A 27,090-nucleotide genomic window follows, 5' to 3' on the forward strand; every position below is an offset into this window, starting at 1 on the left:
GGAAAGTTTCCCTTTTTTATGCTTGATAAGATTGCTGATGATAAGTCAAGCCCCCCTTTCAATTTGCCTCCGACGCCACTGCAAAAATATATCTTTTTCATCTATAACTCACTTTTGTAAAGGTTCTTTCTCGATGGGCGCAAGAACAGAAGCGACAAACAATTCATGCGACCGATGAATTAGGATTTGGATCGTAAACTGTTGCTGAAATAATCGCGAAAAAATATTCGTACGAACGAATGATCGCGAACGTTGTCTTCATGATGAAGATACGCTTTTTACCAGTTGAATTCATCATAGTAAATATATTCTCTAAAGGATACACGTATTTCCTGTAGAAATTTAATTCAGAAATGTTATTTCCTACATCACGTTTGAAGTTTGTTCCGATCCCTTCGAAACTCAAACTCGTGTAGGAAGTAATTTATTTCAGGTAGGTATTATAGGAAAATACTTCCCCTTTACGAGTTTTTAAAAAGGTAAATATCTCCCCCGCCCTGTTAGCAGAGATACACTGATAACAAAAGTGATTATAGAATCTTTAGGTACACCTATCACATTACATATTGGAACTGGGGATCTTGCTTCCTATAGATGGGGGTCAAAAACCCCCATCTTCGTACTGGCGCATTAATATACCTTCATGCATTTAATAATACACGGATGAATGATTGATAACAAGTAACATGGTGGAAGGATACCTTTGTTTCCTTGTTAAACGATTTCCTGAAACTCAATTTGTAGCATAAGAAAACAATGTTTTTTGCTTCCCTTTTGTCTCCCAAGTTGATTAAGTCATTTAGTGCGTGGGCAATAAAAACAAGATAGGGAGTGGCTTTAGGCACAAGTATGTGTTACTAGCTTAATTTCTATTGTATTCCTCCTCTTGAAATATGCCCAGTTAGATCTATATTATATAATATTTATTTAAGTATTGTAACAAGACTTTAATTAGTGCCTTTAAATAAAGTCAGGGGTTGAACCTGATTAATAAAAAATAAAAAATCTTTATCATCTGTTGATCAATCTGTATAAAACTGCTGTGTAATCATTCACCAAACAATAACGATAAATGTATGGAAAACAAAGTTTGGACAGTATGACTGAAAGATTAGACCTCGTGTCGTTTGGAGCTCCAATATACATATTTCTCTTTGTATATTGGAAGAATACAGTCAAAACATCTACTGTAAATTCTTTATATTACGCGAGTAATTAATTCCGCGATCTCGCGGTTTCGGATCAAATCACGAGAATATAAAATCGCGAACACGGAATTTCCATCATTATTTCTTATAGTTTTTAACTCTCAGAAAATAATAGCGAGATTTTAAAATCCGCGAAGAGTGCTTCTCGCGATTTTAAGCGGATATTAATTCCTCGCGGTTATTTAGGAATCTACAGTATTGAATACATGTATTCACAAGTCTTGCTCTCTACTTCAAATTTTTACTCACAAAAACGTGAGGGGTTTTTTTGTAATTAAAATTCAGAATGTTTCTTTTTATCAAAATTATCATTATTATTTATTATCGAAATACTGTGGAATCATTTGATTTTGTGGTGGCTCAATTTTCGTTGAATTCGTGGATACCTCTTATCAACGAATTAATATCCCCAACGAATAAATAAATTAGGGTTATATAGTCATATTTCCGTTTGTAGGTGGAAGAGAATACACGAAAATACGCCCCGGAAACCTGTAAAATTTAAGCAATCCACGAAAATTGCCTCCTACGAAGTTTAAATGATTCCACAACAGTATTATGAATTGGGTTATGATTAAATGTTTGCAAAATCTACAACAATTATAAAGGTACCAAACGAAATATATTTGTTTAATAGTGTCATTCGAGAAAAAAATTCACACGTTAGAACTTTCAACCAATATTGACTTTAAAGACCAGGACGCGTTTGACCTTTTTAGCGTAAGTTCATAATCATTCAATAAAAAAACCTCACAGTTGTAATTAATGTTCAATTGATGACTGTTTAATTTTAAATGTTAATGTTAACAATACATGAAGTAACTCTACGTGAAAACATAACTTAACGATTTGATATTTTCTCATAATTTAAAATTTCTGCAAGACTTCATAATATTTGTATTCGGATTTTTCAAAAGAAAATACATCATGCATCCACTTATATACTAGTAGATGTTGAAATACTGGTAATAAAGGTGTATGATCAGAAACGTCATGAAATAGGTGGATTTTATTTTGTTACAGAACGATGCGATAGATTTTTTTAGACGTGGGCGACAGACCTGCAGCCACCTATTACCTTGAAATAAAGTTTTTCCTCATTCATCGTATTGAAATGATTTTTTTGTTAAACTTGGTGAAAGCCTTTCAACTGCATCACACACGGTTCTGTCGTATCAATCAGTGGGTCGGACTTTTTCCCCTAGTTCCCCTGATTTGGAAAAAATCAAAAGCTAGCGCTATACCCAAGTAGTAAGAAAATGCCAATTTTGTGAAAATTAACGATCTGTGAAGCGGTCCATCTTTTTTATTTTAAATGTCAGTTTGAGGATTTACTTACTTTACACAAATCTCGTCTGAACGCCTAGCAAAACTTTTACTTAAATGTATATAATTTTACTCATGTGTAATTTTGCATACATGCAAAATTTCGTCGTATAATGTTTTAAATCTTAATTAATTGGGCAACTTTGACTAGGATTATATACATTATTTGTGTCTGTCCTTCCTTTCATCCTCTTGCTTAGTGAACCATACTATACAAACGACCTCTCAGATCGTTCTCGTCCATACGTAAATATCGGCCATTTTCTGTGTTGGTCGCTCTGATTTTCATCTCGCCCTCTAGCTAAAAACAAATGAACCTGTGTTTTGAAATAAACAGTTTCTATTCATTTCTGTTTGATAAAGCAGTTATTTAACGTTAGAAAGAGCCATAGTCCAATTAATCTTTTCCATCGTTGTACATGTACATTAACGTGTATAACCCTAAACTTAAAAGAAAGGTCCTTTTTCGTATACAGGCAATCGCGTAAAATTCAGAAGAGTGGCTTCGTTCGATGAGGATGTTAATTGTATATGAACAATCCCAATTGTTTTTTGCGTTTTATTAATGAGTCTCTGCTTTCCCCCTGCATTCGTCAGTGTTCAATATCAATTGAACAGAAATACATCCGTTGTTTGACAGATGACGGATCAGAACCAGACAACACAGACAACACTATCCTGACGAGATAACACGGGTGTCAGACATGGAGAGACAAGTGGCCTTATTTTCGGATCTTTGGACTATTCTCGGAGCTTTTTCCATTCTATCACTTTGCGCGTATGCAGCCACACGTGCACTGTGGGGGAGACGGTACCGTCTACCCCCGGGGCCATGGGCGTTGCCAATCTTTGGCAATCTTCTACAGCTGAAAGGAAAAAAGGGATTCTACTACTACGTACGTAGATTTAAAAAAAAATACGGCGACATCTTTAGATTGAAAATGGGTGTCCATGAAGTTGTGTTTGTGTTTGGACATCAGCACGTTCAAGAAGTCTTGTGCAAAAACGGAGCTTTGACCACAAGACGTCCGAACTGGATGTACATTCCAAATAAGATCTTCAAAGGGAAAGGTAGGTAAAGAAAATGGCGTGTAGTTCTATTTAATTAGTTATTGATTTAGTATGTATACTATAAGATTGTCTGCTGTAGTCTTTATTTCTCGTTGCAAAAAATAACGATGCATATATTATCATTAAAGAAAACATTAGATGAAAGAGAAGATATAAATTAACATTTTCATCAATGGTTTTTATTTGCAACGACAGAACATTTCTACTTTTTAAACAAATCATTTGAGAATTTGTCTTACTAAGCAGTATAAGAATAAAGATACAGTTGAATCGACATTTAAATTTTTAAAAGCAATTTTACAATGAAATGTAAGTGTGTGCGACCCAGTTTTTAAACCGTTTGTATATAATTATATCAAATAACTTTTAAGACAAATCACCTTAGTCTCGGATGAAGAGTTATACCAGGTACGTGTTCAAGTCGCAAAAACCTGAAAGGGTGGACATACTCCTTAAAGTGGGGAACACATTTATTATAAATCCGTTTTAAGACAAAAATAAAAACAAGATTATTCATAATAAAAAGTGGGAGGGGGGTGGGGGGGGGGGGGTGCATAAGCCTTTGCTGGCCTGCAACCAATTTTCGCCGATGACCGTTTCTCGCCAGTGCATTGTTACGTCATTTTACCAGCACATAAAATCATACGAAAAATGAAGAAACAATGAACTGGCGAGAAATGGTACTCTGCGAGAATCGGTGGCACCCCGGTATAGTTTTTCCAAACGGAATTGAATTTTTCCTGGGTTTTTTTGTGTGCGTGTGTGTTTTTAGTACTAATAGTAGTGCTTAACAAATAGGAACAGGGAAGGATATGAAAGTGTTGACGGTGACATAATTCCTTCACTGAATCTTATTAATTTACACCAAACAACAACCAGTTAAGAATGTGTATTGCACTGTATTTTATATAATTGGGGGTTGATAGAATGGAAGTTCTTCTTTCTTCACGTAATTTTTGTCGCTTTCCTTACTGTTTGGTTTTATGCTTTTGAAATAAGATGAATATGCTCTTGAACAGGTAAATAAAACTACAAAATTGAAAGTGTTTTTTTTTTTAATTTGACAAATATATATTCTTAATTTTTGATTTTTTTAATTTACATTCATGCATTGTGAAAAAGTCTTTGATCAAAAAGTGTGATATTTAAATCGAAATATTTTAATATCATTTTGAAAAAAAAAACTTTCAAAATATCGGTCAATAAACTACAAAGTGCCTGACTTTGTACATGAGAGCGTTTAAGCTTATTGTGAACCTTATCAATTTAAGGTATCATATGGAGCAACGGTGATACATGGAAGGCTTTGCAAGACGTTCTGAAGTTGGCACAGGAAGATTCTCGTGTGGTTACATCTTTACAGCGCTATCTAGCGGCAGAGTATGACGTATTCCAGTCACATGTCAAAGACACGTCGTCTGCCTACGATCTGGAATTTCTTATCAGACAGACCTCTTTCAACTCTCTTTCTGCTTTCCTTGTGGGAAAAAGGTTAATTTATTTTTTCAAATCATCAATAATAACAAGAATCATGTCATCAATTCATTAAGATTTTGAGGAGTTCGCACGCACAGATATTAAAAGCAAACACATTTTTTTTCAATGCAGATGCAAGAGCTGTTTTATGCTCGAACGAAACAACAATTTAATCAGTCCCAAATGTATATTTAAGTCTTTAGAAAACACCGGCAAAGTCTCTATCTGAATGGAAAGGGACCTAGTAGGAATGTACAAAACAATTTACATTGAACCGCTAAATAATTTTTTTCTTCTCAAATTATGGTTCATAAATCTGGTTTGTTACAAAGAATGTGGGCGCTTAAGATGTAGATTCGGCAGGAATCTGGGCGCACAAGGAGAGTGAAAATTTCATCAATTAATTTTGAATATTTTTCGAATTATAACCGTTATTTGGTTTCTGTTGGATGTGGAATGAGTGGAAATATATTTGAAATGCAAAAGGTTTTATCATAATATGGGTCTAAATATAGCAACAGGATGCAATTCATGCAAAATCCTACTTATTTACAACTGTTTTTAAATGATTCTGTTGTCTCTGGGTCTTCTCTCCACAAGTTTGAAACGTGTAAAGATAACATATTTCAACATTTAAAATGTCGCTTTTTAAAAAAAAGATGGAGAGATGACCCAGAGATGACTTATTATGTACTTTTTCAAATTATTTTTTGAGGGATAAAAAACAAAGTCCATTGATATGACAGTGTTGTTTCAAACAGTACTTTATAGAGCATATGTTGACAAGTTTCGCATGGCTCAGTGGTTTCGTCCTGGATTAGTGAATACATACTTTCAGTGTTTTGGGTTCAAATCCAACTGGTGGTCTTTTTTTTTTTTTAATTTAACTTTTTTGTTTTAAATGTTTGTTATTATAACATGATGTTGAATTATAATATACCGGTATATTTTAATTTGTTATTATTGATTTCTAGATCTGCTGTATAAACACTATAAAAAATTCTTTTCTTATTACTAGTTTTTTAGGATATACACAATATAACTTCATTAAAATATGTTTGCATTAACATTTCCAACTAGTTATCGGTTTACCTCTCATTGCCATTTTTTGAAAGCTTTGTGAGTTTTTTAATAACCGGAATAGCCATGTACTTCGACTCTCAACATAATATATTTTTGTTGAAACCTGTATATAGCCTTTCGAAGTTATAGACATTTAAATCCCAATTGATTCGTGTCGAGGATTCCTGCAAACTTACCATCTTGTGCGCACACTTTCTTTTTGTGAAATTTAAAAGAAACTCTTTCTAAGCTCATAAACTGTTTATAATCGATAGTCCCGGTTTTTATCGGCATATTTTTAAAGATCTTCGAAGTCAAGGTTTTCGTAACTTGACATACCTATCCAGCAATGAGAAATGTACGGGTTTTTTCACTGAGATAATGATTTGAATTGGCAAAATTAACTTATAAAACCATTTAATTAAACCTGTGTTGATAAATCACATGTATACAAAGTTGGTAGCATAATCAATACCTTTAATAGAGCTATTTTTTCATTTTGAGAACCAGACTTATATTAAAAAATACAAAATTTGAATAACAGTTGAACAAATTTGTCAAAACGTAAGAAAAGAATAAAAACCTTTTCTTTTCATCATTTATAATTGAAAAAATAAAATTCGTCATGTATTTTATTCAACGTAGATACAGTTACAACGACCCAGCTATGATTGAAATCCGGGACAGACTGGCAGAATTAGGCGCCTCCACAGCCTCAGCTAACCTGGAAAACTATCTTCCATTTTTGGCCAGTTTTGAGCGGACTAAAGTGTGTAAAAGTTATTAAATAATAAAAATCATTCCAATGTAAACTAAAATTATGCTTTTATTAGAAACCAGATTATGTATATTATTATCATTTATAATTTAGTTTCAAAAAGCCGCTGATAATCATGAGATTATATTTAACCGGTTCCGAGAGATAATGAGGGAGAAGAGGGACACTCCCGAAGATCCGCCGACAGATTTCCTTCAGTTTTATTTATCAAACTACGAACAGGAAGGATCAAAAAACGATATTTCCGGTAAGATAACGAATAAATGTGCATCAAAGTACTGAAATGATTGTAGAATTTGTTGCTATATGTCCCTCATAATGAATTGCTTCTTTTATCAGGCCAACGGATAGCATTACTACGTGGTCAGTAAAGTGAATTCTATCAAATTCACGAAAACCGTGTGCCAAGAAGATATTGTTGTAGATCGATCCTTGTACGAGTATTAAACATTAAGTTCAATTAATTGTACAACAAATACTAGTATATGAAGTAATCAGTGGAAGCTAACGAGCTTAGTTTTGACCAAATTCAGTTTAAGCAATCATTCCTTTACAGTTTGTAAACTATAAAAAGTATTATTTTGTTGAACTGGTATCTGTCATTTGGAGTTTATTAAACTTTGTGTACTTTCAGAAGCCGACCTATTACAAACTTTGATTGACATGTATTTTGCTGGAAAAGATAATCTATTACTGAGCACAAAATGGATACTGATGGCACTGGTGAAGTACCCGGAAGTTCAGTCTAAATGTAGATCGGAAATACATCAGGTTTGTCAAGAGGAATTATCTTCTTATACACTCATTCGAACTAGGAAGGAATTCACTTCAACGTTCAAAATGTAAACAAAAGCTACTTATAACTCAACGAATGACACTCAAATTTTGGTTGCCTTACTGAAACATTGTAAACAATCAAATGGGAAAGATAATTTTTTACCAAAATTGTGACCATGCCCCTTTAACCAATCAGATTTCAGTATTTAACATGAAAGAATAATAAAATAAATTGTGCTAATAAGTTCTATAATGAATTGTGATAAAATCCTGGAAATTCAAAAATAATCTATATTATAATATAAATTTCAACAGTCTTTGGTTTAACGACACAGTGTTATTGTAAAGGTGATATTATGTTAGCATAAAGAATATGGGTGAATAAGGCGAATAAACTGTCTATATGAGGATAGATAAGATATTAGTACTATAAAATTAAAATATCAACAAATCTCACAATTTCTTTCTAAATTATTGAAAACAATGTATATTTACCATAACATCGATTTATAAACCTTAGATATGTTGAATATTTGAAATAGGTAAACTGACGTATGCGTGTCAAAACCTCCAAATAGTTTCATTTTTAGAACTTCAATGTCTTTTCTTTTATAGAGTGGGTCTGAGCTCCATATTTTTGTCATAGTCTATTTAAGGTTTAAAGGAAACCAAACCTATTTTAATCAACGAAAACGTGGAGAGATGACCCACTATACTTTAAAAATGCCATTTGTATCGCAACAATCGAACGTTTTAGAAAAATGATCAATATGTAAAAACTTTATTATCATCAGATTAAAATAATTGTTTCAAACTTTATAGGTTTATAGAGCCTCTTGTTGCCGGTTGCAATATTCCCACATTTCACATATGTGTAGTTTATTTATCACTTGCAGTGCAGTGCCTGTGATTATGTAAGATCATGAGATGAGCACTTATATAATATTTTCAAAATTAATCTTTCCGTTGTTCTGAAAAATTGATATTAAAAAAAGTTTAAACATGATAAACTTAAAAAGGGGTTTTAGTATTATAATCCTATTATCAGATACTTCACCAGTCCCTGTCTTATACGTCCAGTATAGAACAATGGAATAATGGACAGGAAATGAAAATCATATTTAAAAAATAAATATTTAAGACAATGAAGTTTATCATTCAGAGAATCATGTATGTTGTTGATTGAAATAGAGGTTGTGTTTTTTTGTGATGACAGGTGATTAGCCGAGGTCAGAGAGTGCAATCCCAAGATAGGTCACGGACGCCTTACACCGTGGCAACCATCAAAGAAATTCAAAGACTGTATTCACCGGGTACTAACATATTGTATTCCTTTTTAAAGAAGTTTGGCCCAACAGCTTATAATTTACACACGCCAGTAATTAACCTGACAGTCGCCATTTTATTTTTGTAAATATTTGGGTGATGCATTATTTTTTGACGTATTTTAAAAAAAAAATAATTGGGTATTCAAAATAGTGCAAATAAGTAAAAATTACATATGGTGATCAATATAGACCACTACTAACCTTATTTATAATTACTTTGAATTTAACAAAAATAAAGAATATCATACTTGTTTCGGACACTTGGAATACTTCGGATTTGTGGATTATCCTGGTTTCAGATTTTGCGTGCTTCGCTTGGTATTCCCATTTGTATGGTTGCGTACTTTAGAGTAGAATGTCTCAGGGTTAAAATCCAATCAATACTTATGTTTGACTTTGAACAGTGACCTTTACGGTGTTCCACTATCCGGAAAAGGACATCCAGGTTGGGGGATATGATATCCCAAAAGACACGATCATGATGATCGAATGCAAAGCTCCGTGCCGGGACAAACAGTTCTGGAAAGATCCTAAGGATTTTAATCCGGACCGCTTTATTGGGTTAGATGGAGAGCAAAAACTACCTCAGGGATGTTTCATGCCTTATGGAGCAGGTATACTTTTGATTTGGGCTCGTATTTTGGTTTTATCGAAATTTTAGTATTAAACTTTAAAAGGAAAGAACTAAGTCAAAGTCGATAGGTGATGCATCATCGGATACCCATGGCCACTAGTAATTTAAAAATCGCAAAGCTGGTCAAGGGTTTCGGATGAGGAAAACAAGTATGATTCTTTGTATCAGCCATCTTCATGCATGTATCGATCAATATTTTTCAAAAATGTTTTGTATCTGTTTTAAAAGTGGTTTTTCTGCAATTTAGGGCCACGATACTGCATAGGAAAATACGTAGCAGACATGTTTATGTACTCTCTTGTGGCCAATATACTACAGAACTTCAAGATTACAACCAAACACCCAGAGCAACCGTTGTCTTTTGAAAACGCTTTCAGTTTGTTCGGTCTCCAACCAGTACACTTTTCAGAAGTTACCTTAGTGCCCTTGGAATGAATCTAGACAACGCCACACGGCTGTGTATTTATAACTGCCAAAAATCAAATGTCAGATATTTTTCAAGGAAGCATATGAATCATATCATAGAAATCACCACATGTATTTGACCAAGCCAAAGCTAGGTCGTTTATTGTCTATGTTAATGTTATGTACATATTTAGAAAAGTGACAATTAACATACACGTATCATTTTTTAATATTTATAAATATTGTACTAAAGTCTAGTATAGTGAATATCTATCAGTTTTTAGCCGGGTTTTCCGTAGGAATCCGGTTATTGAAGTTCGGGCGGCCAAAAGAGTACCCCTTTTGTAGGTATACCTCTTCCTACAATTTTCTAGAAAGGACATTTTTGTTTTGTACATATATCAGAGATTGCATATTACTTTGATGTTGATTTTTGATAATTTTTGCGAAAAAGTACCAGTTGTTGTACTTTGTTGGTTTTCTTGGCAAAACATTGCATACCCAATTTCTCTGGATAGGAAGTTTTTATCAATTTAGGACTGACAAATGGATTAAAGATACTGTACACACAAAAGAAACGCCAGATAGGTGGAATAACACATCATCACAAAATGGCTGATCTCTGATCGAAACGACATTTCGTTTCATTAAGAGGGTTTTATCGACGGCAGTTTGTAACTTACACCAAAGCCGATAGGATAAAGTGTCGGGATTGTGATCCGTACATCCAGAATTCAAATTCCACAGGGACTTTTGTTGTTACCTACTGAATTTATTTTTTTTATAGATTCATTCTTTTCCCCAAACTGCAAATTTTTCGCTTATTTGACAGATGTACAGTTTATTTACCATTATATCAAATAATTTCCTGCAGGGACGTATATAAGGAATAAGGAATCATTCTTTGTGTATTATGATGTGATCATTTTGGTCGGGGCGTGATCAAATCCAATAAAGCCCGAAGGGCTTTCTGATAGATTTGATCACGCCCCGACCGAAATTATCACCTCATAATATTCAAAGAATGATTCCTTATAATTACTTATATTTATATAATTTTAAGCCATTGTACGATTAAATATTTGAATATATATAAATAAGCAAACCCCGCTGGCGCCTCAATTTGGCGTCATTTGTATTATGGGTTATATAGTACAAAATTGATACATAGTGTTATCACTGGCAAAGACACTGGAAATGTAAATATATACTGTTATTAATTTGAGTGACTTTTTCCAGATGTGTTATTCCACCTAAACAGCTTTTCTCGGGTTATTTCTTTGTTCAAAGCAGTTTAATAATGCTTAAAGATATTTTTTATAGTTTCGCACAAAATAATGTTTGTTTTTTTAAAACATCATATAACTTACAATATTATTAATATAAGCCTGGTCCCCGAGGCCTACCGGAATATCCCGGAAGGCCTCGGGAACCATACTGAAGTGCTTGCAGTTCGGAAGGCCTCGCAAACCAGGCTATATGAATAAACCATTCGATTTTTTGCCCTGTTGTGATGAATTTTTCGGTAGAATTCGACAAAACTTGAGAAGAATAGGGGCGCATATGACCTGTTTATCTCTCGCATTCTAAATGTACGAACGAAAAAGAAAAATGTTTACTGATACGGTCTATCTTGTTACTCCAACTAGGGGATATCTAACGCCTTAAACGCCCCCGTTCTTTAATCAAGGCCAGTAATATTTTGACTTGAGGTTATTATGACAAACATAGCATGACTTTTTTTCTTGCCACTACTTTTTTTATTACTTTAGACTTTTAAAAATAAGATTAATTGTTAACAAGTATTTTTTAAAATAAATACATGTATATCGTAACAATTCTGACGGATTCTTATTTACATGTAGCTCTTTAAGTTTTAATGGTTGTTGATGTACATTTTACAGGATTGCTGCAAATGAGTTCATCCTCTCGGATTTATGTTATTATCAATAAGCCAACATTAAGGTGAGGTAAACCTCATTTTCCCAACCTATAAAACCAAGCACTAAAACAGGATTTCTGTTAAGGGACTCAAGGACCATATTCTCGCATCTTTTGTACTTCCAAATAAGAGAACCCTGTACCTCACATTAGCCTAGAAAACACAGTTTAGTCAAACATTTGAGGCAATACACATCGTTTTGACTAGAATTAACACGTGAAATTGACATGGTTTTAAAAAATTTTGGTTGTAAACCTTAGATATTAATTTGTAAACATTAATGGTTAATAAACAGATTATTAAGGTTTTTCTGCTGGGAGCGGAAAACCTTACTATTATTCTGAAAAATTTTCAAATTTCTTCTTATTTTTTTTTTCTTCTAGACGCCAACTTTGATCCTTAATATCTCGCTCGTTTGTTCACCGATTGTTTTGAAATTTTCAGGACTGATAACATGCCGCGTGATGTTGGCGTTGCATATTTTAGTTGAGGAAAATCCCTATCCGGTTTTGAGTTATTCCCCTTTTAGTAAAATTTAACGACTTCTTTTGTCCAGGGGGTTTAGCTTTAACGATGACTTGCAGAGTCTCAAAGATGGGCTCGTTTGGAAGCTAATACATTGAATTTGTGCGAGATATATTTTATTTATTATTTAAATGCAATGTATAGATGTTGAAACAAAGGTAAGAAAAAAAATTTAAAAAATTCGCGTATTTTCCGTGTTAGTTTTCTACCTGAGTAAAATTTGTTATAACATGTATTTTAAAAGTTCTTGGTCTTACTCAGACCTTTCATTCGGTATGCTGAAAAAAGGGCTGGCCCTTATAATTAGGGAGTTAGAGGCGTCCAAAGTTTCTTGTCAATAACTTAAAAAGGAATAAAAATTTGTAATGCATTATTGAAGCAAAGTTGTAAAGAAATTAATTTTGAATCCTTCTATAGTATTCAATTTAATGTTTTCGTAATTTATAGTCAGTATTTGAAGAAACAATTGTTGTCAGTTTGGTCCATTTTTGTGGGGGTGCGCACGTTTATGAGGTTATGAAAGGGCTTCTTGTAATGAACTAACTGATACATGTAGTGCGCAAAAATAATTCCACATAAAATTCCCAAATGTTTTTATTCATATGTACATTTTCATTACATATAGATGAACCTCTTTGACCTTATTTTTGTTGTTTGTTTCATAACTATGCCCCTGTCTATATTTAGATGCATTACGAGACTCAGGTAACCGATCGATAGGAGAGTCGCTAGCTGTATTCAGGCCGTCGCCTAGACGACAGTGCATTTGCTTGTAGAGCTGGACGCACACATGTTTAACGCCCCACTGTTTTACTGTAGCGGAGACATTATGAATTGTTTCAGTACTGGGAGATGTGTTAATAAAATGATTCCAATGCATGGTAATTAAACTCAACTTTTCTACAATACGTATACACGGCCGTCTTATAAAGCACAATGTGTATTACTGACATGACAAATGTACGCTGGCAATTTAAACGAATGCGGGATTGCTCTCGATAGAACAATTCTTTTAAAGCAAAAAAAAATAAATACTGATTTGCGATGGATATAATATTATTATCATCGTGGAGATGATTTTAAAAAGTGAACTTAATATTCGTATACGATAATATTTGAATCCAAAGCCGCTCGTTTAAAGTTAAGGTTATTAGGGATATTAATTATGACTTGCCCCGCGTTTCAGGTTTTTTACTTGCAAAACATCTACAAACGAAAATACCAAACAACCTTCAGCAGCAACTTATAAATTATTTATTCCATACACAATTCTAAAGAGGTAATTAAATAAATTTTATAAATGCTTTATACTTGTATACATTCGCTATCTTCCATGGAAAAAAGTGGCATGGAAAAAATGTTGTTCAATGTTCATCAAATACGCTGTAGCCTTAGCAATCGAAAATAATCAACAAACTGTATATTGATAGATTGACATATCAACAAACATTCAGACCCGCAATGTGTTTTTTTACAAGTTCTATAAAATGTAGACTCAATGACTTAATTCTTTACCGTTTTCCGTGTTGGTTATTTTGAATCACGTGTGTACGTTATGTGTAGCCATATAGATGAACACTTTAAGTGTTTAATTTTTAAAAGAAATTGTGTACATGCAGAGCAATGCAATGCTAGGACAATTAAATTCCAACAATGTATATGGTGAGGCCGGTCAGACTGATGTTCTACAAATAGCGAATGTAAGACGAAGTATTTGGGTGTTATATTTTAAACAAATATAAGTATTGCTTTGTTAAAAGCTTGCATTACTCAACAAAGTATTTTATTGGAATCATTCTTAGTTACCTTAACTGCATATATGTACCGCTCGGTCTGTATCCCGGAAAAATTGACTACCATCCGAAATTTTTCATACAAGGTCTACAGACTTGCAGCTAACATTACCTTTAAAAATACATTTTAGAATTTGCCGCTGTTTATAAATTCATTAAAAAGACGCGCAGAATTAAGTGGTTATATGTCGTTTGATATGGGATTTATGACGTCTATTTATATTGTTTTCATTAAAATTATATCATTATTTCATTATTTCAAGCTTGTGGGTGGAATGAAATCAGTTTCACATGTTATATGACATAAAGATTTCCTCTCCCCACTTTTTCTCGCAGCAAATATTTTTTTTGAAATTTACATAAAAAATTGAATTATCATGGAGTTGCCCCCCCCCCCCCCCCACCCCACCCCACCCCCCCCCCCCCCCCCATTTTTGTAGCATGTAAAAACAATGGTATGAAAATCATGAAATTATGATTGAAATTTTGAAAATTTTGGAAAATTCTAAAAAATAAAATTTCTTTTTTTGCTTGTCAAGATTTGTTGGATGAGTTTGCCCCCCCCCCCACTTTCAAAAACAATGCTACGTGCTTGGAAATTACTCATATCTTTATTCCCCTCTTTAATAAACAAAACAAACTAACAAACATAACCGATCCAGATAAATATAATTACATGTATCAAAAATAAACTTCAAAAACCAACTACACATTCATCCTTCACCCACAATATTGCCTTTTCGATATTTGTCATCGTTGTAGACCCGTGTAACAATCTGTTACATTATAAATGTAAGTAGGTGCTTGCACGACAAAGAACCCCTTGCTGATCTTTATTTTCATTAACGCATACAAAGAAAAAATATATTTTGATTTATTTTTGAATTTCTTTTGATGAAAAAAAAAAAGAGAAGAAATTGGTTCTCAGTCTCTCTTTATGCCTGTTTGTAAGCGGTTAATCCAAGTTCATTTTGAATATCCTTTTGTAATTTAAAAAATGCGATGTAATTTTTTTTTTCATGCAATATTTCGGATAAAGCAATGAAGAGTTGTTTCTTGAAATTTTATTAGACCATAAAATTGTAAAATACTAACATTGAAAATTGTGCCCGATTTCTTTCTTTTTTTAAGGTAAAACTTTATTGATTTAAAAAATGATTCTTTGAGACAAACAAATTGACATAATCAATAAGAGTTTGACAATCTCTAACTGCAGGTCTGTAGCTTTTAGTCAGAAAAAGAATCGGATGGACGACCTAGGACACAGATCGTCCATCCGAATTTCTTGGAAATTGCCATTATTTTCGTACGCGGACGCAATACTCACCGAGACTAAATGATTCGTATCTTTAGTTTTAACTGCTTTGAAAGGTAATATTGGTTTTCTGATAATTATGAACATGAATAATTAAAAATGGTTAAAATTATAGTAAAATTACCGGCATCGGTCTTCTCCGTGCGCGGATCTAGAAGGGGAAGGGTTCCAGACCCCCCCCCCCCCCCCCAGCGAAATTTCTTTAAATTACGTGTACATTATAAACTTACCAAATATGCCTCGGACATCCCTTTGCAAACTCAAATAACCGTCTGACTTTTCAACCCCCACCCGGAAAATTTTTCTGATCCGCGCATGTTCCCCCTCCTCGAAATACAAAATTATTCTTCAAAACCCCTTTTAAAATTTCCAAAATCTCCGCATATATACTAAGAGATTCATTGGCGCTTGCGTTCGATAAAAATGCGTGTAAAACGTTTGCCAATGGTCTTTTTACCTTCGTACCGGGCATAACCACAGTCCCACTCTGTGTATAAAATGCGGCGAATCAAACTAGAGACAACATGTTAAGATCTGTATTTGATATAAACATGTAGTATCATCGTGCAAAATGCAGTGTTCAATCATAATTTTTTTTTTGACTTTACTTGTAAAATTCGTAATTTTTTCTCACAGTTTATTTCTTACAAAGTTACTTTTTTATTTAGTGATTGACACTTTTCAGACTTTATATGTGATTTCAAACAGACAGAGTGTCATGTCTCAAGGACTGTTAATCTCTTAAAACAACATTGTGCAATTATCAGATTTTCATTTCTTGGACATCAAAGACTCATTGAGTTTATTTAATTATTTTATATCTGTGAACCTTTCACTCAGCTTACTTATATCATTACCTGTCAATTTATACTCATTGTTAAGATTCTTATAAATAGTTATGTACAATTGTCAATGCGCAGTCTGGAATACGGCGGCCAGCCCCGGCCACGTCCGACTCTCCCAGAGTCTTGAGTCCGGAGGCCACTACTGGCCATATCCGAATTGTCTGTAACATGTCTGTCTGTTAAATTGTTATAATGTTGCCATCGTTGAGTCTCGTCCAATAATGTGGAATCCTGCATCAATTGCCTGTTTATTTCTCTGGAACTGTATACTGGTGGACCTTCGGGAATACGGCAAACCTACCCTTCGTTTTAGCTAACGACCCACAGCGCGCCACAACCTTATACCTTATACACTTTACGCCAACATTCCCTCACCCCCTTCGTACTGCACACGACCGATGCAGATCCAGACGAATTCTCTATCACCGTAAAATCTACGCGGTCACAGAAATATAATACTTTGTTTCTCAGTGTTTACACATCTAATATTGTACTATGGTCAGCTATAAATTTTTTGTAATACGTCACAAGTATGACGCAGCTACGACGGAAAACCTAATCGTTGCTTGCAACGAGCTCGTCTCTAGTTGTATTCTACGTTTATATGGATAAATGACGTATGAATAAAATGGGGAGGTTTAATGGGAATGCCCCCCCCCCCCTCCAGATTGTTTTTCAAATCAGTCTTTATCTGAAATTCTTATTTGGGACAAAATAATAGAAATCTTATTGAAAATTGACCTAAAGAACCAAATTCACTTGTTTGAAATAAATACAATGAAAAAAGGTTTTTTTTCAGTCAGCTGCACCAAACATGTTTATAAATATTATCCATTTCAGTGTAGATTTTTCATCGATCCCTGCCCGCTCCTCTAAATATCTAACAATGCAGTTTGTTTTTTAATTCAATTCTAAAGAATAAGATAGAACTATTTTAACAAGAGCTTGGACTTTGGATAGTTGTGTTAGCAGCAATGTGACGTAGGTGTGTCTATTTCATCGCTGGCCACTCAGATATAGCCTTTTGAAATCAACAAGATTTGTCTGGCTTTTGAGCTTTGTCTACGCAATTGGTGTAAATTTCGCTTGAACCAGCATCATTTTTAACTTGTTTTGACGCAAGAAATAGATAACTACGTCCTACTGAAAGTCCAAGGTCTTGTTAAAATGGTTCTAAGGAAAAAAATTGGACAGTGATACAAAAATGAATAAAAAAATGGTTCAACTTATTAAGCATTATATCATAATAATGTCATATGTGTGAAGTGTTATTTCTTGCGCTTGCGCGGGCTATCACCCAGCAGAATTTAAATTAACAAATATGAATTTTGAGGTCGTCATCAAGTGCTACAAATCGGGTCCTAAAGAATCTTATACGACAGTATGAACATTTATAAGTATGAAATATGTAAAAAAAAAAGAAAAAAAGAAAAAAGAAAAAAGTCAATATTATTCAAATTAAACATGCACACTGCATACGCAACATGATATTGATTATTATAATGGAATTTAAAGATCGCTTTAATTAAAAAAAAAATTGTTTACTTCTTGATTAATAGTGACTAATAGGTGTACTTGGAACATGTGGATAAACAGGCTCTGACTAATAATTTACTCACACTTTGTAATTAAAATTGTACAAAGTACATGTATCCACTGAACTAAAATGCTTCCGTTTTGTGTTTTTGTGGTGTTTTTTGACACTTAATTGTCTAGATAACACGGTTATCATGGAGGGACAAGCGGCTTTATTCTCGGATCTTCGGACTTTCCTCGGAGTTTCTTCAATTGCAGTATGCGTGTATGCTGCCGCACGTGCAATGTCGCGTAGACGGTACCGTCTACCCCCAGGGCCGTGGGCATGGCCAATCTTTGGCAATCTTCTGCAGCTCAAAGGAAAAAAGGGAATTTATTACGATATCATAATGTTTAGAAAAACATACGGCGATGTCTTTAGGTTGAAAATGGGGGTCCATGAAGTTGTGTTTGTGTTTGGATATAAATATGCTCATGAAATCTTAGTAAAAAACGGAGCTTTAACCACAAGACACCCGAACTGGATGTACATTCCAAATAAGATCTTCAAGGGGAAAGTTAAGTACAATAAATGATATATATTTATCTTAAAATGACCTTTGACTCAATACATTATATAAATATATAGGGCCTGTTTAGGGGGTAAGAGTTGAAATTGACACCCCGAGAAAACTATTGTCAACCGACGCGAAGCAGAGGTTGAGAAAGGTTTTCGAGGGGTGTCAATTTCAACTCTTACCCTCCTAAACAGGCACTATCTATTTTATTATACTGAATGTCTCAATTTTAAAGAAAACTTTAGTACTTTTATATATGAATGACGTGAATTCTTTGGCGAACGGTACGCGCATAGTTTACGCGCATGTAACAATTCGTTGTGTTACCCGTTGCTAAGTGTGTTGCTAACGCTGAGGGTAATAGAACGGATTATCAACTGCGTCTTAACCAATCGTCTGCCTACGATTTGGAATTTCTTATCAGACAGACTTCTTTCAACTTTCTCTCTGTCTGGAATATAAATATTAATTAAAATATTGGTCGATACACTATCAAGCGTCTGATTTTGTACATGGTATAGAGTGTTTATTGTGAACCTTATCAATTTAAGGTATTTTATGGAGCAACGGTGATACATGGAAGGCTTTGCAAGACGTTCTGAAGTTGGCACAGGAAGATTCTCGTGTGGTTACATCTTTACAGCGCTATCTAGCGACAGAGTATGACGTATTCCAGTCACATGTCAAAGACACGTCGTCTGCCTACGATCTGGAATCTCTTATTAGACAGACCTCTTTCAACTTTCTTTCTGCTTTCCTTTTGGGAAAAAGGTTAATTTTCATATCAAGACAAATAAAAAGAATCATATATCATTGATGTAAATTTAGAGTATTTTGACGAGTTTGCACATATGATCATTTTACATGCATTTAAAGTTAGTATTGATTGATATATATATATATATATATATATATATATATATATATATATATATATATATATATATATATATATATATATATATATATATATATATATATATATATATATATATATATATATATATATGTGTGTGTGTGTGTGTGTGTGTGTGTGTGTGTGTGTAAAGTTAGCACAGAAATATCATTATTTCATTATTACACAACATTCATAAAGAAATTCAATCCAAAATTAATAAACAGGAAAGATTTGTCGGGAACTACATTTTCGTGCTGGTTTTCTAGAGCAAAAATAATTATGAATTCATGCATTTATAAAACATCTAGATTTCAATAGTGACTAATTCGACTGAGTGTCAGCGTAAAGCATTGCAGATATACAGAAAAAATCTGAATTTTTTTAAAGGCAAAATTCGCTAATACGCATCACTATACAAATTGCATTGGATTTATAAAAAGTCTGATATTCAGATAGATTTTAGTTTTAAGTGCAAAAAGTTATGCGGCTTTACATAACTGGTTTTTTTTAATCACCATACTCAATTTGATCATTGTGCATAATTTACAATTAATATTTGATGTAAATATCCTGATTGGTTAGAAAAACTGGCGATGAATTTCAATGCAGGAAAAATTTCATGTTTACTGTAAAAAGTTCAAATTAAATGCGCCCTCACTCAAAGGGATGGGCACTGACCCCTCATTTCTCAGTATTTTTAATGCCTTATGGTCTACAGAAAAAAATGTTGATTCTATCGGGACAATTAATTAAATAAGATAAGTACAAAGGACTGCAGTTTACAAATTCTTGTATGAAGAGCTGCAGGCATTTTAAAATTAAATTGACATGAGATTATATAGCACTTCCAAAAAACATTCAAAACTTTGTTGATAAATCAAACATAAAGAACACCGTATTACTACATGCAATAAGACTTTTGTTTTGATTTCGAGAATCAGGCTGAACAAATATTAGAAAATACTTTATTGGAGTAATAGATAGGAAAAAATATCAAAATGTGAGGAAAAAAACCTGTAAGCCAATGATTTTGATCATGTTTAGATAAATAACGGAATCATATATATTGAAAACTACATGTATTTTATTATTCAAATCAGACACGGTCACGGCGACCCAGCTAGTATGAATGAAATCAGGAACAGATTGGCAGAATTGTTCGCTTTCACACAATCAGGCAATCCGGAAAACTATCTTCCATCTTTGGCCAATTTTGAGCGGGCAAAAGTTTGTAAAAGTTTTGAAATTATTAAAATTAGATTACTGTAATTTAATACCATGCTTTTATTAGAAACAAAATTGTGTTTATTATCGTCATTTAAATTTAGATTAACAGAGCTGAGGCTAATCAAGAGATTTTATTCAATCGATTCCGAGAAATAATCCAGAAAAAGAGAGACAATCCCGAAGATCCGCCGACAGATTTCCTTCAGATTTATTTATCAAACTACGAACAGGAAGGATCGAAAAACGATATATCTGGTAAGTTAACGAATAAATGTGCATGGATTGATAGCGGACTTTTGATTGAAGTAAAGGTTGTTGTAAAGAACATCATATATGACCCTCATAATAAATCACATCTTCCAATAGTCACATGAGATGTCTGTATCCACCCATTTAGCAGAATGTTCAAGTCAATAATACCTCTTAATTAACCAAACCTTTAAAAACAACAGAAAAAAATCAATTATGGTGCCAGTTCTATAACATCTTGTGTATGAAATTACAGTGAGTTGTAATTTCACCATGTGCCATGAAGATTTCGTTTAAGACCGATCCTTGATGGGATCCTCACTGGGATGTTAAACATTAACTCCAACTTTAAATACATATTGAAAGCAAACGCATTTCATTTTGACCAAATTTAAATTTTAGCAATCACTTCATGATTTTGTTAACTAGGATAATCATTATTTTGTTCAACAGTTGTGTGTAGTTTGCAGTTCAGTAAACTTTGTGTACTTTCAGAAGCCGACCTCCTACAGACTTTGATTGACATGTTTACAGCGGGAGAAGTTAATCTTTTTATGAGCACAAAATGGATACTGATGGCGCTAGTGAAGTACCCGGAAGTTCAGTCCAAATGTAGATCGGAAATGCGCCAGGTTTGTCAAGAGGAATTATCGTCTTATGTACTCATTTGAACGAATAAAGAAATTTGCTTTTTTTTTTTTTGGTAAGTACATCACTGTACAAATAATTTATATGCATGAACATCCATTTAACATCCGGATCAGTCATATTATTTTTTTTAAACCACTTTTTTAAACCATGTAAGTATTTATATTTACATTCTACTGTGTTTTTCATTAAATTATGTGATCTTTAAATAAAAATGCCCCTAAATGTAGCGACCTAATCACTGCGTATGAATTTACATGTAATTTACATAAGCAGTTCCCAAACATTGATTTCTATATTATCGGTTAAAAAATATATTTCATACATGTTGTAAAAACCCATTTTTAACAATTATTCAACAATAAAGTTAAGAAGGTTGGCACCTGAAATAATAGAAATGTCAATCATCCGAAAACCTCTTGGATATAAAGATGGGGATCTAAAATGTTCATTTGTTTTATTTGTGACCCATGTCACATGCCATTTTTTTTTTTTAGAAATGATAATTTTCCTGAAATTTTTGCTAAAATTTGACGTGAAAATTGATAATTTGAAGAAATCAAACAAAAATTTATAGTTTGAACTATTATATAGTTATGATTTTAATACAATATGAAGTTGAACACAAGAAGTGACTATAAAAGTAAAATCTAAGTCAAAGTTTTAAAATTCTTGCTTTACTGGTGGCTTCAAAGGCCAGTACATAATGAATACAACAACAAATGTTACACAATTTGGAGCAATCAAATTATAACGCAAATAAAAAAAATTATAGTAATGTCATCTTTCCAAAACTTTGCATACAAATAGACATACATTTAATGTCTAATTTAAAAGTAATATAAGTAGGGGTCACATATAAAAAAAATTGAGGTATAGCATGAAATAAGCTAATTTTAGGCCAAAATTGGGGTTAAATTTTTCTTAACTTCTATGAAATATAAGCTAAATATGCCAAAATATATCGAATATTATTTAGATATGTTTTTAGAACGTCATGAATATATCGAAATACACAACCTATCTAGAAGTTCAGTCTGCGGTGAAAATTAGGAAGGCTAGCTAAAGTAACAGTATTAAAACAAGAAAGGTATGAAAATTGTTCATTTTCTTCTTGAAAACCTTTAACTGAAGGCAGGTATTGACACAACGACGTCAAAAATAATCATTTAATGCTTATATTTACATTCCCTTACTGATGAAATCAATTATTTACTGAAATAAATCGATACAAATTGCAGATCACGGAGGGAGTAAATACGTAACAGCAAGAACAGCTGTTTTAAACTGGTTGTCACACTCGACTGTTGAGTTGAGATCGATGAGGATGAAAATATAATCCATGAAAAATAACTCTTGAAATTTTGCTTTTAACAATAAAATCAACATTTTTGTTAAATAATTGTAAAACATGGTGCTTTGACAACATGTATGAAATATATTTTTAACAGACAACATAGAAATCACTGTTTGGGAACTACTTATGTAAATTACATGTTAATTCATACGCAGTGATTAGTTAGGCATTTAATCATCAACAAATTTAATGGAAAAACACAGTAGAATGTAAATATGATGATTTAACTACCATTGAAGTACAATATTCAACGAGCGTACTTCTTGGGTAGCTAAATCATCGAACTGACCCTAAAAAACAGCAATAATTGTATAATATTCACCTGCACGTGACCTAGGAGGTCCATATAACTTTTGATTTTCTCTACATTGGACTAAAAATAGATCGTCTGATGAAACATCGCGTTTCTCAATTTGAACTAGTCCTCTGCAGTTATAAAATGTATACATGTTATGAACAAACCGATAGATACAATACCTATATTGTCAATTGCTAAGAAACAAAATCCAACATTTTCGGAAACTGTATATACTAGAATTTCCCTCTAGGCCACACCAATCTAATTTCTTGTTCGTTGGACCCCGCGCGCTCGTATCTAAATAAAACTATACAAATAATGTTACCAATAATTTCCCGCATCCAGGAAATTCTGCGCTGTTTCTGTTCTATTTCCGCTTTTTTAAAAATACTATTTTAAAAAGTTTTAATTTATAAATCAGAAACAAGTAGAAAAAAATATATTTTATTAATTTACCGCCTAAAAATTTTGCCCACGAAAAAAATAAATTCTATTATCTAATCACTCGCCCGCTCGTGCTATTTTTGCATTTGATGTTCGACGAAGAAGAAATATTGGTGCGGCCTTAAACCCTGATTTAAAACAGTTTGGATTGAATAAATCAATGCACAAATCCGGATAAATCATCTAGCATAGTATAAGGCGCAATTGTCAAAAGGAGGTGAGCTCGACTACGATGGGTCTTAAATCTTTTCAGATAATAACTTTTATATATTTGTAGTACATGGATTTATCTTATTATTTAAAGAAACGTCGCCTATAGAGTACTGCGACAAACTGCACTGCAACTGAAATTTAACGAATAAAATGAAGAGAATGTTTCGGGCTGATAGTTCTTAAGAACCACTCTCTTTAATTATTTTATTTAAAGTAGAACGAATTTTCAATTGTTTTTATAACAAGTGTCCCTTATTATTGTTAGAAACTGTTCCCACATCTTTATTTTGTGAAAATAAAACAGAATTAATTTTGATTGATTAATTTGTTACCGCTTGAAATATTCCCACATTTTAAATATATGTAATTTACCCAGCACATGCAAAATAAATTAATCCAAGTGTATTTAAGTGCCCGTGGTTATGTAATATTAAGAGATATGTAAAGATAAGTTGATTTTTTTAATTTAAGTAATCTTTCAATGGGTCTGAAATCTTTATATTAGAAGAAATAGAATTGAGGTTTTGATCACAATCTTACTATTAGACACGTCATCCTGTTGTACAACCAGAACAAAATGAAATTTTATATTCAAATAAATTCAAATATTCGTGGCCTTTTCAGGTTTTATTATTCTCCTTTGGAAAAAGAGCTTTGTATAAGGTTGTGGGAATTTTTTTTATTTAAAATATTTCATAATTTTTAACTAAATAAAAGTTTATTGATAAAATATCGTATTAAAATTTTTAATGTAGATTTTATGGGTAATTTGTTGACCACATTCCCTCCTTGACACAAATGAGTGACCCTGATGTAATTTTGAAAGTATATGTCATTATTTGCAAATGACCAAATATTTAACTTTAACACGTACGTTGATTTAGAGGGTTTGTTTCTGTGACGACAGGTGATTGGCCAAGGTCAGAGAGTACAATCCCAGGATAGGTCAAGGACGCCTTACACCGTGGCAACCATCAAGGAAATTCAAAGATTGTATTCACCGGGTATGGAGATATATTATTTCCTTTTTTTTTAAATAGACCCCCCCCCCCCGAGCCTATAATTTACAAATCCCTGTACATGTAATTTATATGACAATCATTAGTTTATTATTGTAAAATCTGTGTCTCGCGTTAATGTTTTGACGCATTTTAGAAACAGGAATTGGGTACCGCTATTCAAATATCGTGCAAAATTATGTGTTGGTAAAAAATTACATACAGGGGTAAATATAGACCCCTACTATCCATATTTACTGTTGATATTGAATTTTCAAGTTTAAAAGTTTTGCGTGTTTTGTGCACGGTTTCTGTAGACTACTAATCAGAATGCTCTTTGATGGTATTCATTGTGTTAATACTGATGTTTGACTTCAGTGCCCTTCACGGTTTTCCACTGTCCGATACAGGACATCCAGGTTGGGGGATACGATATCCCAAAGGACACGTTCATGATGATCGATTGCAAATCTACGTGCCGGGACAGACAAGTCTGGAAAGATCCGGATATCTTTAATCCAGACCGCTTTCTTGGGATCGATTTGGAGGGGCAACTTCCAGAGAGGTGCTTCAGTCCTTATGGAGCAGGTGCACTTTAAATTTTATTGTAATAAATTGAAAATATTGGCATATATTTCAGTTTTATAAGAATTTTATCCGACTTTGAAAATATAAAGCAACTGTTGGCCCCGAAACAAACCCTGAGTCTCTATGCATTTCAATAACGCAAAGTGGTCAATGGTTTCTAATGAGGAAAACGTTTTATAAGAAATCTTCATTTGTATCAATAGTTTTCAAATGTTTTGTGATGAATATTTTTATGCAATTTAGGGCCACGATACTGCATAGGAAAATACGTAGCAGACATGTTTATGTACTCTCTTGTGGCCAATATACTACAGAACTTCAAGATTACAATTAAACACCCAGAGCAACCGTTGTCTTTTGAAGATGTATACTGCTTGTTCGGTCTACAACCAGTGCACTTTTCAGAAGTTACGTTGGTGCCCCTGGAATGAATGTAGACTATGCCACATAGATATCTTATGTATTGAGGACTACTAAAAATAGAACAATGCCTGATTGTATTAATGTATCATATAAAGGATAAACCATTTGACCAATCCGAACCATCATATTCTACTTGGTTTTCATGTACATATTAAAAACATAGGTAATCATAAATTTCTAAGCTCACCGAGACGGAGCATCACCCTTATGAGACATCACCTTCATAAGACCACCTTTATCATTTTATATGAAAATCATACTTTATGATCTTGGATATTCATGGATTCTGTTTTGACAAAATATCGTATATCATCTGATAAATTTTTTGATAATCATATGTTCATATGTTAATCAATACAATGATATAAAATTAAATATTGCATCATCTCATATTTATAATATATATCATATAATACAATTAAATACCGTAATAAACAATAATGAGATATGATATTGTAACATATGATATAACATTGTATTGTGTTATACCTTATTGTATTTGATCACATAATACAATATCGTAAAATATAATACAATATAGTATCATATTACAATATCATATTACATAATACATCATAACATTGTAACATGATATTTTATTGTATAATATAGTATAATATTGTATTGTAATACAATATAATTTGATTCCAACATTGTATCTTATCAAATGATACAATACTATGTGATAAAGTAAAATATTATAAAATACATTATTATATTATACATATTGTATCATATGACACAATAATAAACATTTCAATATCATATAATACAATTTCATGTGATATGATAATATATCATATAAACCAATATCATATCATACAATATCGTATGATACAATATTATATATTATTACAATACCATATAATACAATTTCATATGATAAAATTCTATATTAAAGAAACCAATATCATATTATACAATATTGTATGATACAATATTATAGAATATACAATATTGTATGATACAATATAATATTTTGCAATATCTTATGTAATTGTATCATGTGATAAAATAATAAATTAAAAATATAATATAATACAATATTGTATCATAATATACAATACTATACATCACAATATCATATCATAAAATATAAAAAAAGGATACAATATCATATCGTATCATATAACTTTTTATAATATAACATATGATATCATATTGTATCA

General features: G+C 32.6%; 1 protein-coding gene across 4 annotated transcripts in view; it reads left to right on the forward strand.

Moving 5' to 3' along the window:
• Positions 1-2,899: 2,899 nt before the first annotated feature.
• Positions 2,900-27,090, forward strand: part of LOC105334667 (cytochrome P450 2B4) — a 37,325-nt gene continuing 13,134 nt past the window's right edge. Inside the window, exons 1-8 of one of the 4 annotated variants that reach the window (XM_066084964.1) lie at positions 2,900-3,605; positions 19,130-19,349; positions 20,577-20,703; positions 20,805-20,958; positions 21,448-21,584; positions 24,820-24,916; positions 25,289-25,498; positions 25,742-26,296. In XM_066084964.1, the coding sequence (XP_065941036.1) occupies positions 3,239-3,605; positions 19,130-19,349; positions 20,577-20,703; positions 20,805-20,958; positions 21,448-21,584; positions 24,820-24,916; positions 25,289-25,498; positions 25,742-25,929 (1,500 nt within the window). In that variant the 5' untranslated portion in view covers positions 2,900-3,238 and the 3' untranslated portion in view covers positions 25,930-26,296. Of the gene's footprint in view, positions 3,606-4,876; positions 5,097-6,788; positions 6,913-7,014; positions 7,169-7,555; positions 7,693-8,914; positions 9,012-9,430; positions 9,641-9,907; positions 11,568-19,129; positions 19,350-20,576; positions 20,704-20,804; positions 20,959-21,447; positions 21,585-24,819; positions 24,917-25,288; positions 25,499-25,741; positions 26,297-27,090 lie in introns of those variants that run through there. The other 3 variants (XM_066084965.1, XM_066084963.1, XM_066084966.1) reach the window with 3 other exon arrangements.

This window comes from Magallana gigas, chromosome 5, assembly GCF_963853765.1.
Source record: "Magallana gigas chromosome 5, xbMagGiga1.1, whole genome shotgun sequence".
NCBI lineage: Eukaryota > Metazoa > Mollusca > Bivalvia > Ostreida > Ostreidae > Magallana > Magallana gigas.